The 16,963-nt window shown below is 38.1% G+C and overlaps 1 protein-coding gene across 3 annotated transcripts in view; it reads left to right on the top strand.

Annotated features, from left to right (window-relative positions):
* The first annotated feature begins 507 nt into the window (after window positions 1-507).
* The window catches only part of spata17 (spermatogenesis associated 17), a 44,024-nt gene continuing 27,568 nt past the window's right edge, over window positions 508-16,963 (top strand). For all 3 annotated transcript variants that reach the window (XM_040011896.1, XM_040011897.1, XM_040011895.1), the window contains exons 1-6: window positions 508-626; window positions 1,224-1,313; window positions 2,432-2,513; window positions 3,909-3,959; window positions 6,119-6,222; window positions 13,406-13,529. In XM_040011896.1, the coding sequence (XP_039867830.1) occupies window positions 559-626; window positions 1,224-1,313; window positions 2,432-2,513; window positions 3,909-3,959; window positions 6,119-6,222; window positions 13,406-13,529 (519 nt within the window). In that variant the 5' untranslated portion in view covers window positions 508-558. The remainder of the gene's footprint in view (window positions 627-1,223; window positions 1,314-2,431; window positions 2,514-3,908; window positions 3,960-6,118; window positions 6,223-13,405; window positions 13,530-16,963) is intronic.

The raw sequence follows: 16,963 nt of genomic DNA, 5'->3' as shown, positions 1-16,963 counted from the left end.
GTGGAGTGAAGATGGGGGAAAATGTGGAAGGAAGAGTGGGGAGAAATAAACTGATAACTGTATGATGAAGGGTGATAACGTCAGGAGAGGAGGGAAGTAGATGAAGGGATGGATGGAAGAAGTCAGGCAGCTGGCAGATCAATACACAGATCCACAATCTGCATCTATGAAACGGGCGCTTTTTAAAATCTCTTTTAGTTTTTTTTAATGCCTACTATTCTTATTACTTACAAAATGTTTTGCTTTGGTATAGTAAGTGGGAAGTGGTTTGCAGGACGAAAAAGAAATTTCTTTCGTGAAGATTTTATTTCTATCATGGATTACTTTTGGAATTTATGGTTAAATTATAATGTAAACTTGTTTGCATACAGCGTATGATATTAACCCAATTCGTTTACTGGAATCTGTTTAAACGCTTTACAATAGTCGAAATGAAAGGAAATGGACACGTTAGGAGGAACTTTCCCTTTTCCTGTGAGTTTTGAACGCATCTGCAGCACCCTGGGAAACACCTGTGTTGTCAAGACAACATGTAAACTCTCGCTTGAGTACACCGACATGGCGGAGCTGTTGAAAATAAAACGCGAATTTGAAGAGTTCCAAAAGGAGTACTACTATACAAACAGGTATGGATTAATGATTTACATAACTATATATGGATACGTTTAATTGCTTTATGAGTTCTTGTTAGCAGTTTAGCAGTCAGCATTTAGCTAACATCACCCAGAACTAAGGCTAGCGTCATGCGTCTACTGTGTATGCTAATAAGCTTTTGCGGTCCTGTTTTGGCGTTACAATGCAAGTTTTTGGTTCCCTAAGAATGACAGTAATGCTCAGAAGCACCCTACGAGTAAGCCACACAAATGGGGCAAAAGCAAAGTTTAGCTGTGTAACTTGCCAGTAAAAATGTGTTGTTGTTGTTGTTTTTTGTTTGTTTGTTTGTTTACGTATGAAGGACTTATTATCGCTTCTCCAAAAGGGTTTAGCTAAAGTCAAAGGAAAGTGGCGTTTAGTCTCCAAATGTTGAAAGATTTTTCAGCCAGTTTTAATAATTGGTGTTATAATGAAGCTTAATATGCACTTTTCAGAAAACTCTTAAGTCAGCTATGATAACAATGTATTCTCTTTACTGTATATCGTGCATGCTGCCATGCGTAGTAAACTCCAATGGCTCATTTTGAGCCAGGCGAAGAGTGATATATTTTTGTGTTTATGTATTTCAGAGAAGCTGATGAGAACAGAGAGAAGGAGAACCAGGCCGTCACCCAGATCCAGAGCTGGTTCAGAGGCTGCAAGGTGCGGGCTTACCTCAGGTATGGTATATCTCTGTGATCCGATTTGTATCTGTAATCCATAAAAAAGACTTTTGGTGCTCATGCAAAAACAAAACAGACATTCATTTTATTTATCAATGTAAGTGTAGTTCCTTTGGAGTTGTAAAACACTCAGACAGGCTGTAAGAGTTCATATCAAGGGAAACCCTGATATTAGCTCGCTACCATAATTATCCCACTTCCAGAAGTTTGCAAATGGCCTGGAGGAATAAATGTCGCTTGCACTCTATGCTCTTTTCTCACACAGAGAAATAAATGTCTCTATCTCTGTGCTTGTTCCCATACTGTGACCCTAGCACCATTCTGCAGGGTCAGCAGACAAACTTCCAGACAGTAGGTTAATTCAGATTACTTTAGTTAATTGATCAATGCGTTAAGTGGATAATTAGCAACAGTTTTAGCTGCCTAAGTGCAACTCCGGGGTTGTGCTAGCCCCACTATAAGCATTGATTTTCTGGGCATATAAATGGCCTTTTGGAAATTGATGGCCTCATTGGAGGCAGAGAATCGCAGTGGACTTGCATTTAGAGTATGTTTGAAGATGAATACAAATGTGTACCGCTGACTATAGGAGGTGGAAGGCTCATCGGACATGATCGAAAAGCCTGGGAGAGCACGAATGGTCTATATATATGTTTGTGTGTGTGTGTGTGTGTGTGTGAGTGTGAGTGCATGTGTGTTTGTGACAGCTTGTATTTGTAAGCATAATGTTTCCCTGACCTTTCATTTCAGCCTTTTCACAACCTTAAATTTGTATGCAGAAAATCACTTTCTTTTTATTTTTTTCCCTAAAAAAGAGTTTATGTTAGGAAGTTAAATTAATTGAATAATTAATAAATTAATTCTAGATAAAGGTATTTTTTAGCTTATTCATAACTATGGAAACTTTCCATTTCATACTTTGTTAGGATTGAGCTTTCTGGGGGAGGGTTGCAGAATTGCTTAATTTCTCAGTTTAAACAACCTTGTTAATGACCAGTGAAATCTGCCTTTTACTTCCCTTACGTGTTTCTGAATAACTTTTTCCGGGGTTTCCTTCAGTTTAACTACTAAAAAAACATCCACCCAATCCTCTCCTCAATTTGATTTTATTACAGCCATCTGCACAAGAAGGCAATCATTATACAGAAGATATGGCGGGGCTTCACAGCAAGGGCACGTGTCAGACAAATGGTGAAGGTAAGCCAGTGCCTGGAACGACTATAGATATATTGATTATGCTATGATAGCACACATTAGAATTCAATTGCTATATTCCTAAAGTCCCTGCGTCTGACCTTAAGAAATATAATTCACCCATTACACATTAGGAAATTAGCACTTTGGAAAAATGATGCATTATGATAAGGAATTCCATCTATTTCACAATTCTTGGGATGCATATAGAAAAAAGAAAAGAGTTGTGTATCTATGTGTGTATGTGTATGCTTTAGTAAAACAAGGCCCCATTTTCAGCATATTGCCTCCAACTGCTTCTTAATTGAACAGATTGTTGATACCGGATCCAATACCCAGCGCTCTCACGTATAATTTTCCCCTGGATTGAGTTTTGTAAACGTATCACAACAAGCTATTTATCATGCCTGTAAATTGACTGTTTGCTAAAGCATAACTGCCAGCCGCCGTTTGGGAGGCGTTCAAGAAATGGAAGGGTGGTGGTGGCGGGGGGGTGTTGAAATAAACAATGAAGGATGTGTCACAACACACATATGGGCTAAAAAGAGGCTGTTTGGTCTCATTTGGAAACAGACAAGCGCTAATTTGAATCACTCAAAATTGCCACAGTGCACTGTTTTGAAATTAGCCCTGAGAGATTCTACTCTTCACCTCCTTTATCTCTCTCTGTCTTTTTCTCTCTTGCGGACCTTATCATGTGTAATGTGATGTGCACAAAGCCTCTTCTCAAAACATCAAGCTGAATTTACAACCTCCTTTCAAGTCTTTGTCTTCCATCTCCTTCCTCTTTTTCCTCTCTTCCTTGTCGTTATTAAAAAAGACGTGTTGAGATATGAATCCCTTTTATGGCCCACACTCCAGTTTGCTCCTGAAATGTGCTCCCAGTGGTTGCCTGGCACGTTTGGAGTGCGATGGCTCGTTGAGTATGTTGCTGAATATTCTCTGGCCTTTTGTTAGTCTGTTCTGTGGCAGTGCTGTCATTGATTATGAAATCCAGAGGAGAGCGTTTGGCCGTCATACATCTCCATTAGCGCGCTGCTTGACTACCATAGATTTTCTTGGCCCTTGTCTGTGTTAGTGTATTAAGAGAGTACTGTCCTCCCCTTGATAGAAAGTCCCACTAACCACTCTCTCTCTCTCCTTTTTTCTCTCTTCGTCTCTGTCTCTCTTCTGCTCTCTCTCCATCCCTCTGACTTTTTCTCGTTCCTCTTGTCTCTCTTGCTTTCCCACTCTCCTTTTCTGCCCCCTTCCCTCCTCCCTCCACTCTACAGTGGCCCTATCTATGCTGCCTGTGCAATGTATTATGTATAAAGAGCTCTTTATCTTTGACGCCTGCTGTGGACAGATCAGAGGGTTGGGAGACAAGATGTAACACCATCGTTTCCTTTGTGTTCACAGGCGGCATATTTTATCATGAAGATGAATTTCTACGAGGAGATGGCGGTCAGGGTAAATATCACCACACTGTCTTGTTTTAGCAAATGGAGTGTCGTGGTGGGGGGACACTCTGTTGCTCTCTGTATGTGGGAGCCCCTGTGAGTAGCAGCCCATAAGCATCATACCTCTAAATTTCTTTAATCCTTTGTTGGCCATTTTTCTCCCTTTTTAAGTGCAGCATCATGTTGGTAATCCAGTATAATTTATTATTATTAAAAACCCTATAAAAATGGACAGATTTCTATATCAAAATGACCTATCATATTTATGTCTCAAACCACAGCGAATATTTTATATATAACGTTAAAAACTCTGTTTTAGAAACATTTTTTTTCACTTTGCTTAAATGCTCATGGCCCTGAAATACTGTCTTTATCCCTGAACACCTACTACTGTTCAACTCATAAATCATAGCTCTGTAGCTGTGAGTGATGCTTTGGCACTTTTACACAAGGATATTGCCTAGAAATCTTATATTTTAACAATTCCATATAGGCCTTCTCTTTTGGTGAATGGTTTCATGCCTAAACCGTTAAAGGGTTTTATAGACCAACAAAAGAATTCGCCAGTGTTTATTGAAGAGAGAGATTCACTGTCCAGCTGGAAAGAGATGTTTATAATATTTTCGTATTGGTGGAAAAGCTGGGGAACTGAGGGCTTTACGTTTTACACATAATAGGAACCCAAACAAATAAAGCTCACCGCCCTGCTTTTACAATAAATGTCACATTATAGGAGAGACATAGATTCACGAATAATGTTTGACCCAGCTGTTTAGGTCACAGGGTGAAAGTTCAGAGGTGATGTCGACATGTAGTCCAAAAGAGAAGCTACTGAAATAAGAGACCTATGTTATCTATGAAAATAACCACAATTTCCTATAGGAGACAATAGGAATTTTAATGGAGAACTGTGTTAAAATGACTGGTGCTTAGAGGTTACCAATGCGAGAAAGTACTGGGTTTAAACCCCAGAAGGGCCAAGTGAGCCTTTTCTGCGCTGAGTGTATCCTCTGTGTCTGTCTGGGGTTTTTCCGGGTGCTCCAGTTTTCTCCCACTGCCCTTGACCAAGGCTTTAGCCTCATATGTGAAATTGGTCCCTTGGTGTTGGACTGTGTACTGCCCACAGCGCCTAAAGAGAAGTCATGGGGCAAATCCAAAGACAAAAATTCTCAAAACAGATTGATTACATGTGACTTTAGACTTTAGAAATAATAAATTAAAGGACAATAAGGGAAATACATGCAGTATCTGGCCTTTTTTATGATGCCACCTGTTGAAACTTTTCTTCTATTTACACCAGACATACAGATGTAGTACTTAATACCTGCAATATAAATCTTGATCCCACGTCTTCTGACACATACTCTGTACTTTCTCGACTTCAGTGTTTGTTCTGTTTCAATATGACCTGAACCGAGATACAAAAACAAATGAGAGAAAGACATTTGTACTTTTTTGCCAAATAAGTATATATTGTATAAATGAAGAAAAAGAAACCCACAAAGCACACCCAACACATACAATCATCTGAGAATCCCCTTGTGACATTTTCTTTAAATCAATTTTAACTCTATTTCTTTTTCTCTCCCCTCCTGATGTCTTTATCTTGGTGTGGTAGCTAACAGAGGATAATGTATTAAGGCCGTAATAGAAACCAGTGTTTACATGCCGCACCTCGTATTTGTATTAGATTCAACAGCATCGATTTCACTAGTCAACAAAGGTCAGCAAGAACTCGGGAGGCGGCAATTACTTTATTTAAAATTATCTATTGACTGGCAGATCAATGCTAATTCTCATTTTGCTCTTTGTTGTTTTTCCCTATCCTTTACTTCTCCTCTTCTTTCTTCTTCCCTCTTCTCATACCGTGATTATTCTTTTACCTGCCATTGTTTTAATCTCCTAATTAGTCTGAAGGACATCCGCCCCTTTGCTTTAAAATGGTCAACTGTTGTGTGTGGGTGTGTTCTGGCTAATCTGCAGCCTCCTCAATCAGTGTGGATGATGCCGTTAAATACATGGTGATGTGACAGTTTGACAGTCTGTCTCTCTCGTGCTGGATTGTCCCTCTGAAAGTAGGGATTGTATAGTTTATTAACAATGGTTTAAAAAGTGTCCTACTTAAATGTTACATTTAAACTTCATAAAAACTTCTGTAATCCCACACAGATCCAGCGGACATGGAGAGGATTCTTTGTGAGGAAGTATATCCATAACTTCTATGCACGAAAAAAGTATATGGAAGGACTTGTCATGAAAAATGAACTAGTCAGGTGAGAAAAAGTAGTTTCATTTATGAGACCTTAAGAGACCTGAATTAATTTTTATCTTTTTATTTGGTTTTATTTTCCAGAAACTCACTTGAAGTTGTGTTGCTTTTGTCTTTCTCACATGGCCAGTACATGTGTCAGCATTCTTCTAGATAGATTATAACTGATATAATACAATATCTTCAATTAAAGGAAGCAAACATGGGGTACCTTTTTTGCACAAAGGAATGCAAACTGGAAAGGATAAAAAACTTAGCCTTAATATGTTCTGTTAGAACATGGCGTATCTTTGCCCACTGACTATGGCCTATTATATAGCCTATCAATCAAAATGAATTGATTTGATTAACGTAAAGACAGTCTGAAAGGTGTATTGTGTATGCTTAACCAAAACACATGACTGGAGTAACGCGAAAGGAAAGGTGAGGATATGAAAGAGACTGAGAGACAAAGAGAAGAGAAAGACAGAAGAGAGAGAGAGAGAAGTCCTCTAAAGCGCTTGAGGCTAAGAGAGAAGTGAACGATGTGAAGAAATTAAAAATTAGCCTCTGATTTGAACCGCAGCTCGTGCATTAATAAAACATCCTGCGCTTCAGGGCTTACTGCTAGAGATACACCATCTTTTATTTTTGACAAAAAAAACCATCACGTTTAGCTAATAGTCACATTTTTAATGTTGCTAATATATTTTACAGGAAAATATCTTTAGGCTTCCTGCTAAAATTAAATGTAAATTTGTTAAAGTGCTCCTTGGATCACCGACTCTCCCCCCCTCACTTCCCCAGCAGCGTTTTACCTTTCCTCCACGCTCTTTGCCCCTTTTAGAAATAGGAGTGACTAGGCTGTTAAAGTCCATCATGAAAGAGTTGCTGCTATAATATAACACAAAAATGAGCACACACAAAGACATGTCAACTACGTTAAGTATTCTGACCAGTCACTGGCATTATTTTGCTTGTAATGTCTTAATGAAATTTAAGACATTACAAAAGTACAAAAAATAATTCATAGTAAAAAGTATTCATAATCAGGCCAAATTTTAACCACAGTGTAATAAAGCTACAATAAGGAAACAATCAGACCATTGATCTGAACTGAACATCACTTCACAGGACTAGATCAGATTAATTCAGAAGTATGCAAGCTATAGCTTTTAGTTTGCAAGGACCTTGCCTAAACAGTATATGCATATACTGTGGCTCCTGTCTCTTTGCACCTTTTGCACAACTTACAACAGTTAACAAAAATCATAGGAATTGAAATTTAGAAACAAGGAGCTGTAAGGATAAAGTGACCAGCTATGTGATGCTATTTCATTTTAGGATTCTGGTCTTATGCTTTTGTTATCAGCTGTGGTACATTCACACTCTTACTCATACACACATTTATGCAAAAACACACATACACACATGCACATGCAGCCCCTCCTCCACAGTGGTTTGGGGTACGAGGTCACTTTCACTTCACTTAATCACATGTTTATTTAGTGCTGCTGGGGTCACGATCAATTAACGCCGTGCCGGCATTTATTTAAAATATCCTTTCTCTGTTAGCTGCTAAGCCCTCGGATTGCACACTGCCTGATCACTAACCCTGCAAAGGTCTGCTTTTTAATCCATCACCATGCTCCCTGCCTCCGCAAGTCTGTCCGTCCGTCTGTCCAACCACTGCATAAATTAATAAATTCAAAGTCAGATGAATGATCTCCATTTATTGAAGGCTGATCAGCTGTGCATGGTAATGATGTAGGAGTATTGCATATTTTCCCTTCACTGTCTTTGTCCTTTTTCATTCTGATTCTCCATTCCAATCTCTTTCTCATGACAGAGCTCCCCAGTTCAAAACCATCTGTATCATTTCATTAGGTACAACTAATCCACGCCACTTACACCATCCTCTTTTATCCACCGCCCTCTCTCCGCCTCCCTTTCTTAATCTCTGCCTCTCACCTCTCTCTTTCTCAATCTATTTTGTTCGATATCTTTCTCTCTTGCTCTCCTTGCCACAGGTTCACTATGCTTTAGTGTCCATCCTCATTCATCCTTCCTCTCCTTCTGCATAGCCTAATGAAGTCAGGACCCCAGTGCAGTCCCCACTCTGCCACAGTTTTCCTTGATACCCCAACAATTTATCACTTTGTCAGGGAGACACTTAAAGTTCCTGGGCTTTAATAAGGGCATGCTGTGGGACGATGGGGGCAATTAGGAAAGCGGAGCAAGTCCGCTTTGCATATTTACTAAATGTGCTGGTGTCATCGTTGCTGCCACTAGCACGGCCTGTTGACTGCATGAATTATTCCTCTATCTGCAATAAACAGCGGGGTAATTATTACTGCCATAATCAGATAAATAATTCTCCCTGTGATGTTGCAACAACATAGTGAAATCTTTTAACTTATCCTAAAGAGTGCTAAAAAAGGAGGCTCAGAGAGAATTTATGGACTGTCACTAGGCTGAAAAGCACAAGTGTTTTCTTCTCTTCTTTTCTTTTGTGCTGTGCTGTGTCTCTTCGTCTGTCTACTTTTTTCCTGTCTCCCTTCATTCCAGCCTTCTTCATTCCTCCATCTCTTGTGTCCCTCTCAAGGACATTCATGAAAGGAGAGCTGCTATGTCGGAGAGAGTGTGGGTCTGCCCTGCGATCACTCTCCCCCTCTATGCGTCAGTCTTTCTTTTACTGCTCTTCCCTTCTGATCCAGTTTGGATGCAGACAAGTTCTCTCTTCAGTCTGATTGGATTTATATATTCGCTATGTGTGTGTCTGTTGAAGTTTAATGTGGATGCACTGCTACTTGTCTCTTAAGAAAATTACTTTGAGAGTGAACAGTGGACAAAAGTCTGTAATATATTTGAAATTATTTGTTTTTTTCCTCTCAGTTTATTGAATGTGGATTAGCAATATTATCAAAGCTGGGGTTAATTGTTTGCTTAAACACCTTTGGGTGGCATTAGTTTTACTACTTTAGCGAATTAGTTAATCAATCAGTCAGTCACTTAAATGGAAAGGCTATGTTATGAGGGTGTTCAAGGCTCAATACATTGAGCTGGCCACTGTCTAAATTGACTGGCTGACTACCCTCTCATTGCCAGCTATTGAATCATTCAATTGGAGCAATTAAAACAGCCAATCAGGTCAAACCTCCATTAAATATTTAGAACCTGGCCAATTAGCTGCTCTGGTGCTGGCCTGGATGACCGAAGGTGTGGCCTGCTGTCCCACAATGCCTCACTCTCTGATGTTCCATTACTCCTTGATCCCCTGTTTTGAACCTGAGATTAAATTATTGAGGAAGAAGTGAGAAATGTGGCTGTATTATATTAGACATTTAAATAAGTTAGAAATCCAGGGTGAAAATGTCAGTAAGGGTTTCAGTCATTTAAAAGTACTTCAGGTATGTTTGATTAACTTGTCCAGTGGTTCAGCAGCCATTAAACATAATCTCTAGCCACAGTGCTTCAGGAATACAACATGACAGGCTTAGCACATTATATGTGCCTAATGTTAATAATTGTTATTCAGTTTTTATTTTATGTCATATATCTATTTTATTATCACATAATCTAAATGGCAGAATATCATGATTCATGAATCATAAATATATTTATTAATATATTTATATAATTGGTGTTTCAACACCAATTAATGAATGAAAGTTGTGACATTATTATATTATTTAATTGCACATCATTGCATTTCAAAATTGTTCATGCATGATTATGTTTAGCCCTTTGTTGCACCTCCAGCAGTGGTACAGTATAGTTTAATGTTACTGGGATTAATGCAGTGATTTTTATCCGGCTCACTGCTAATTGTGTGGCACGAAGAAGAGCGTAGATGCAGCTTTGCACAAACAGCTGGAGAGAGACAGAGAGAGGCACCAGGGAGTTTATTTAATTTCTTCAACATAAAAAGATGGTTTTATAGGGGACAAATCAAGGTTCACATAGAGCAATTAATGATTTATCCTGTTGTAATTAGGTATCAGCTGTAAAGGTAAAATAATTTAACACTTGCCTGCTTTTTTATCTCCTTATAATAGGTAAAAGTGTTCTTTTTGACTTTTACCTTTTTTTTGTGTGTGTAAAATATTTAATATGCATAATACATTACATCACATACTGTTAACATGAACTGTTAACTGATAATAATCAATACATTAGCTCAATTTTTGTTTCTGTTGTTATAAAAATAAATGCACAAAAAATTCCCCATAGTTGGGCCTGGCTTGGGATCAGTTTAAGGCCTGAGGAGATCAATTGCTGTAACTTTAAAAGTGAAATGTTTTCTCTTTATTGCCTTTTTTAAAATTTCATAATGTGACTTTTCTTTAAGAAACTAAAGCAAGAACTTCTCTAAAAAAAAGACAGTGTAAATGGGAGCACATTTGACTTCAAAATCTATGTATGTAATTTCAGCATTCTTATGCCTTTTCAGATATACAAGTTACTCATTTTGCACACTAATGCACTCCTGTACCATCAGTATTGCTGGCCTTTGACTGTATGCTGAAAACAAGCATACAGTCAAAAGCAAGCGTGTCTCTCTGATTTAGCCTGGAGGATGTGCATTTCTTTTTTTAAATAGCTCCAAATTACATTTTTTTACTTGTATTTTTGGATGCTTGAAAGAATAATGTTCAGTGACCACAATTTACGGAAGAGTTACTGAGCTCTGTACCGTGTCAGCAAAATTGTCACTGTTTTAATGCAGTGTTGCCTTAGATCCAGAAAACTGAACTGGCCTTGTCCTTCGGACACAGAGGTTACTCTATATATTGCCCAACTGTACTTCTGAAAGTTTTGGGACCTATGTTTTTTTTTGTTTTTTTTGTTTTGTTTTTCTTTGGGGGGGGGAGTAAGGGAACAGCTGAAAGTGCCTTTGAGTGGCTCTTTAATGTTTTCTTAAAAATTTTATGTGATAGCTGAGAAAATCTTGGTTTTGTGGTGACCCTTCTCTCATACTTCCTTTACTATGCTGGTTCATATTGTTCAGATTTTTCCTATAATCTGTCACCTATAACTTTATTTATTTTTAATGTATTATAGTAAATCTATACATATGTGTATAATTTTGGTTAAAACTAGCAATAATTTTTTTTTTCTTTACAAGAAATTAGTTTAGGCTGATAAACCAGACGTAGCACATGTTCCAGAGCTGTTCCAGAGTTAAACATAGTGTTTCTTTCTTTCTTTTCACTTTTACTCAGTCAGTCGCACACACATTTATAAACACAGACACACACGCGCGCACACACAGGCGCGAGGGCATGTGCTGCTTGCTGAACAGGGCTAACGAGGGTTGTATGTTGTGGCGGCTGGTTGGGTCGACACAGATCGAGGTGCCTTCAGCCGTTACAAATCTGTTTGGCTTTTGTCCACTACAGAGCAATTAATAACACTGGGGCTGGGGGTAGGGAAGCAAAGGTCACTCATTGAGCACCCCCCCACCCCCCCAACACACACATATATAGATACATATACACATACAAGCAAAGTGTACATACATTTAGTATAAAAACAGATACACATTTGCATATTTATGATAAATGCACAAACTGCTACATTCTCAGTTAAACTGTTTCAGCCCAGAGACATATGTATGAAAATATGAACATATGAACAAAGGTCCTGATCCCCTGAAACATTACTTTTTAAGGTGCTATTAAGAATTGAGCAAACAGAAATGACTACATATATACAGACATGCACATATCGTGGACAACACCGTCCCTAAACCAGGACTTTAAATGTTACATTAATAAGTAATATCCCTGTTAGCTAGGTGGACAAATAGAGGCCAAGCAACCTCAATATTTACTCCCCACACACCTACACTATATTAAATTACTGTATTTAATATTACACAAATGCACATATTTAGATTCACTCTTCTTCTTTACACACCCGCAAGCATTTTTCATTTATTTTGTAATTGAGTCTGGTGCTGAAGAATGAATGAGAATGCACAGGCAATGGGAATTTGTTGTGATTTGTTTTTAAATGTCAGTAGCCACAGAATGTGTTAACCTCAGATTACTGACACACTTTGAATACCCTGATTCTTCTATGGAGGATTGTAATTGAAAACAGAAGTTAGGTAGAGGGGGAAAAAAACAGCGGAGAAGAAATAAGGAAAAAAGGAGGGAAACAGACACGGGATTCTTGATGAGCTATGGTTAAACTCTTATTGGTATTGTGCTCTTGGAATTAAATTGGTTTTACTCCTGCTTTGTGTGTGTGTGTTTATATTATGACGACATGTGTGTATTTAGTAATTGTTTCCAATTCCCCTTTTAAGTTATCACCACTTTGTAACAACATTGCTGTGTGGTTGTGGAATTAAATTGCTGTGTGTATGGGGTTTTAATGCATCCCATTTAGCCAGCTTCGCTTAACAGATGTCATAGACAGACCTGTCCTGGCTGCCATGATGAAATATATCAATCATCCTCCCACTTATAGCCTCTTACGCTCTTATTTTGCCTTTTTTTTTCTTCTATGCAGTGTCATTCTGTTGTTTTTGCCCCAGAGCTTCTCTGTCTTTCCATGTATGCCTCAGTGTGATTAGGTAGTTTTTTTCCTTCATCTGAAGGACACTTTAGGGAATTGTCAGCTTTACGACCAACAACTGTTTCCCAAATACATAATAACACATGCACAGATGTACTTGTCTGAAGTTTACACCGTTTACAAGTTATTGATTTATTTGGTGTTAAGATATAGTACTTCGTAAGGTGAATCCTCAGAAAATGTGTAATATAACACATTAATGTAGTATTAAAAAACCATTAAGCTTACTTGTTAAACCAAGTGGTATAGAGTTAAATGTAATCAAAATACAGAGTAATGTGCATTTAGTCATTGTCATTCACAAAACATACTGTACATGAGTATATAAATATGATGAGTTATTTCTACTATATGAATTATAATGATTGACAACTTAGGAATCGGAGAAATTATGTCTTAACTGTTATATTTTTATTTTTTTTAAATTTATGCTATTGTTCACGTGTTATTGTAAGGTGACCTTGAGGGTCTGATAGGCGCCTATAAATAAAATGTATTATTATTATTATTGTGTAAAATGATTTAAATTTATTATACATGTCTAACTAATGCATACCTATTGTAAAGCCTAATGAATCCGAAGTGCAAGAATCTTTGTGTGTGGTTTATGTTCCCTGCAGGAGGGAGCTTGATCAGCTGGAAGAACTCCAGAAAAGGGAGAGAGACTGTCTGGATATGGTGAAAGAGCACACAGCCAAAGTCTATCAAGCTCATCGGTTACATCATCTCCTCAGTACAAAGCAGGTGGGCTTATGGAAACACAAACACATTCACTTTTGCACACATTTTACAACAATGTTATAATGATTAGACTAATATTTAACCAGAGGGAAATGTACATATTAATTTTATGTTAACCAGAGCTACATGAAAATAGCACAGTTTAATAAAAACACTGTAATGAAAAAATTGTTGGACTAGTGACAGTAACACGTATTGACTTTGTAATTCCAAAGTGACCTTAACTGCGGTTATGTATGGATGCAAAGTCACTTCAGATGACACGAGAAACGCATCCCTGTGGATTGACTTCACATTTGTGTAGCACTCACCCATACAGCTATGCACAATTATGTGCATGCTCAGATACATATGCAGGCACACACATGGGCATTGAGCTCAATATTACAGAGAGGTGGATTCCTACAGAAACTGGCTACACATAGAAATACCACAGACCTTTTCCTTTCTATTAGTCAACAGAAGTGGGCTGTGTGGAGTTCAGTTGCGCATGTGCAAACATAAGTGTGAGTCCTCACGGTTGTTCTGATGTGCTCAGTCTGATGCTTCCCATGGCAAAAGTGTGCACATTTGTAAATGGTAAATGGACTGGTACTTATATAGTGCTTTTTTACTCTATTTGAGCGCTCAGAGCACTTTTGTTACCATATGCATCATTCAACTATTCACACACACACATCATGCTTTTCTCTATGCCTAAGCATTTTTAACTTGGCAGCCACACACTCTTAGTCCAGTGGATGAATTGGAAATAACTCGTTGTTTAGTATCATGCCCAAGGATAAAGCAACAGACTAGAGAATCTGGGGATCAAACCACCATCTTTCCAGTTAGCGGGCGAGCCATTCTTCCTCCTGAGCCACAGCTATCCTTGTGTTCATATGTGTGTGGCATCTACGCATCTTTGTGACTCCTCACTGTGATAATAATGAAGACAAAGCACAGTGGTCACTGTTGATTCAGCACTAGCATTCTGCTTGCTCTCTCTCTCTCTCTCTCTCTCTATTTCTCTCGTGTCTTTACAACTAGCATCATCATTACCTGTCTTGCTGTCTACTGTCCTCAGACATCCCATGTTCACCGAAGACGCATACATACACAAAATTTTCACACAATTGCATGAAGTTGATGTAAGCTGGAATGAGGTTAAGTTCGCAGTTTTTACACATCAGACTTGATTCTTAAAATACTTTAATTTGTGGGTATCCACATAATTTGTGTTACGTTTCTGTAGCTCTGTTATCGTTATTTTTAAGTACACGCTAGAAAGAATGAAAGTTTATGTGCTCTTCTCCGCCCTCTGTCCATCTTTCTCTATATACTTCCCTCTCTTTCCCTGCATATGGCAGGGGTCTCTTTCCCTTCGTAGCTCTGACCTTGTCAGCAGTGAATAGATGGCTCTCCCACACAGTTCATCCTTTCTCACTTCTCAGACCCCAGCCCACACACACACACACACACACACACCAAAATACACAGACTCACATCCAGCTTACCAAAAGGCCCCAAGTCCCTCTGACAGAGACAGAGATGCTGTGTTCCTGGGGTCAACATCATTGCTCTTCCCGTAGCTAGGTTGGTACTTGGTACTTTTTGGGCTTATGTGTTGTGTTTGTGTATTCGTGTGTGTCTTTAGGGGTGGTGAGATTTACTTTTGTTTATGCGTTGTGTGTATCTGTGTATTTTGCTGGCTTTCTGTCACTTCCTATTTGACTTGTGTACTGTCATCCCTAAAGCAGAACATTTCTCCTGTAGTTTCAAGCAATTTCCAAGATACTGATTGGTGTTGATCATATAAACTATTCTTATGACTACTCAGTCCACACTTTTAATTAGATTACTACTCTATTGGGGTGAGGCATAACATTTACCAATTTAGTTTTTTATCTATAAGTAAGAACCATTTAATATAACGTATTATTGGTTGTAGAAATATATTTGACAACTGCTTCAAGATATTTTTGTTCTCAAGAGGGACCCTATGCATGATTGATTACTGATTTTGATTATTAGTGAAAAGTTGCCCCACTGTCACTTTGAAATTTTAGTCACTGCTTAGCAGCTAGCCTGGGACCTGTTTATCGGTCACCACTGTTTTTGACTGCAACTGGCAGTCTAAAAGTGGTACTTCCTTTGCTTTGAATGCCCCCTGCAATCTAGAGGAGGTCTCTAATGAGAAGAATGAGCAAGTACTGCTCTTAACAACTAAAATCCATGATGGTGTAGTTGTCCTCATCCCAAGTCCTAGCTTGGGATGAGATTCACTAGAGGTGCATGTAATTATATTGCTTCATTATTTTTTTCTCATAGTGTACTTGACAAGTAAAATATTTGCAGAACACAACCTTTTAAATGTTACATTATAGTGTAAGATTAATCTAAGAAAGCACATGTGTATGCATATATACATGATTACATATATGCGCATGCACATATTCTACCGTTACATATAGGATCTAAACCTATGGGAAACTATGACGTTGTATAATAACTACTTTCAACTACTCCCTTAGTCACAAGGAGTTTTGATTTGGTAGATTTTCACATTCGATGTCCTTCCTGACACAATCCCCCAAGTTATTTGTATCAACACCACTATTTTTTAAATAGGTACGTATTGTGCTATTATCAAGCTGTACCTACAACCCAGGGTCAAAAAAATTGCAGTGAATAAAGTGGAATTTCTTTATTTTTCCTTATAACGCAGTGGATGATATTTAGACCAAAAGTGCTTATGATCTAATAGTGACACATTTGCTATTTTACTAATTTGTTAATATGTTATTTTAGAAAGAGCGAGGTTTGGGTGGATGTAGTTAAAGCTGTATGTGTTTCTCTCTCTCCCTTTCCTTCTTGTTGCAGTCTTTTAGAGTGGAAAGCAGTGTTATTAGCATATAGAACAGGGACAGAGTGTTCCAACTCAAAGCTTTGGTCTGGTAATTAAGACACAGGCAACAAAATAACTGTGGTTTGAATAATTATCATCAAGGCTGTCTGTGGCAAATCTGTACCCCAGTTAAGAATTAGAGAGGCACAGTTTTAAGTATGTGTACTTGTGTGTGTGTTTAGGATTTTCATCTATCCATTCTTCTATTCTGTATTCATTTAAGATAACACCTTTTTAAAGTGGGGATATTTGGGGGAGGTTAATATGGATTACATGACCATTGATAGGGAAGAAGGCTGATGGAAAATTTTAACACAATTGATGTTTAGTAGCTAACAATTGTTAGTTTAGTCCCTGTCCCAGTAGGTGCCCATTCTGAGATTTGATGTTCCTCTTAATAAACTGAATTCTTTTTTTCTCCAAAATCTAAATTAAGTTATATATATTGATTTAGTACTGAAGCATCCATGTGGACAGCCAGGTGCTTCAAAATCAGTGCCCCAAAATCATTTTCGCTTTATGTCTATGTCACTCCATAGAGCCTGTTTTT

This window comes from Simochromis diagramma, unplaced genomic scaffold, assembly GCF_900408965.1.
Source record: "Simochromis diagramma unplaced genomic scaffold, fSimDia1.1 OVJJ01000603.1, whole genome shotgun sequence".
Taxonomy (NCBI): domain Eukaryota; kingdom Metazoa; phylum Chordata; class Actinopteri; order Cichliformes; family Cichlidae; genus Simochromis; species Simochromis diagramma.
Note: the sequence above shows the minus strand (reverse complement) of the source record. Positions and strands in the feature narration are given on the sequence as shown.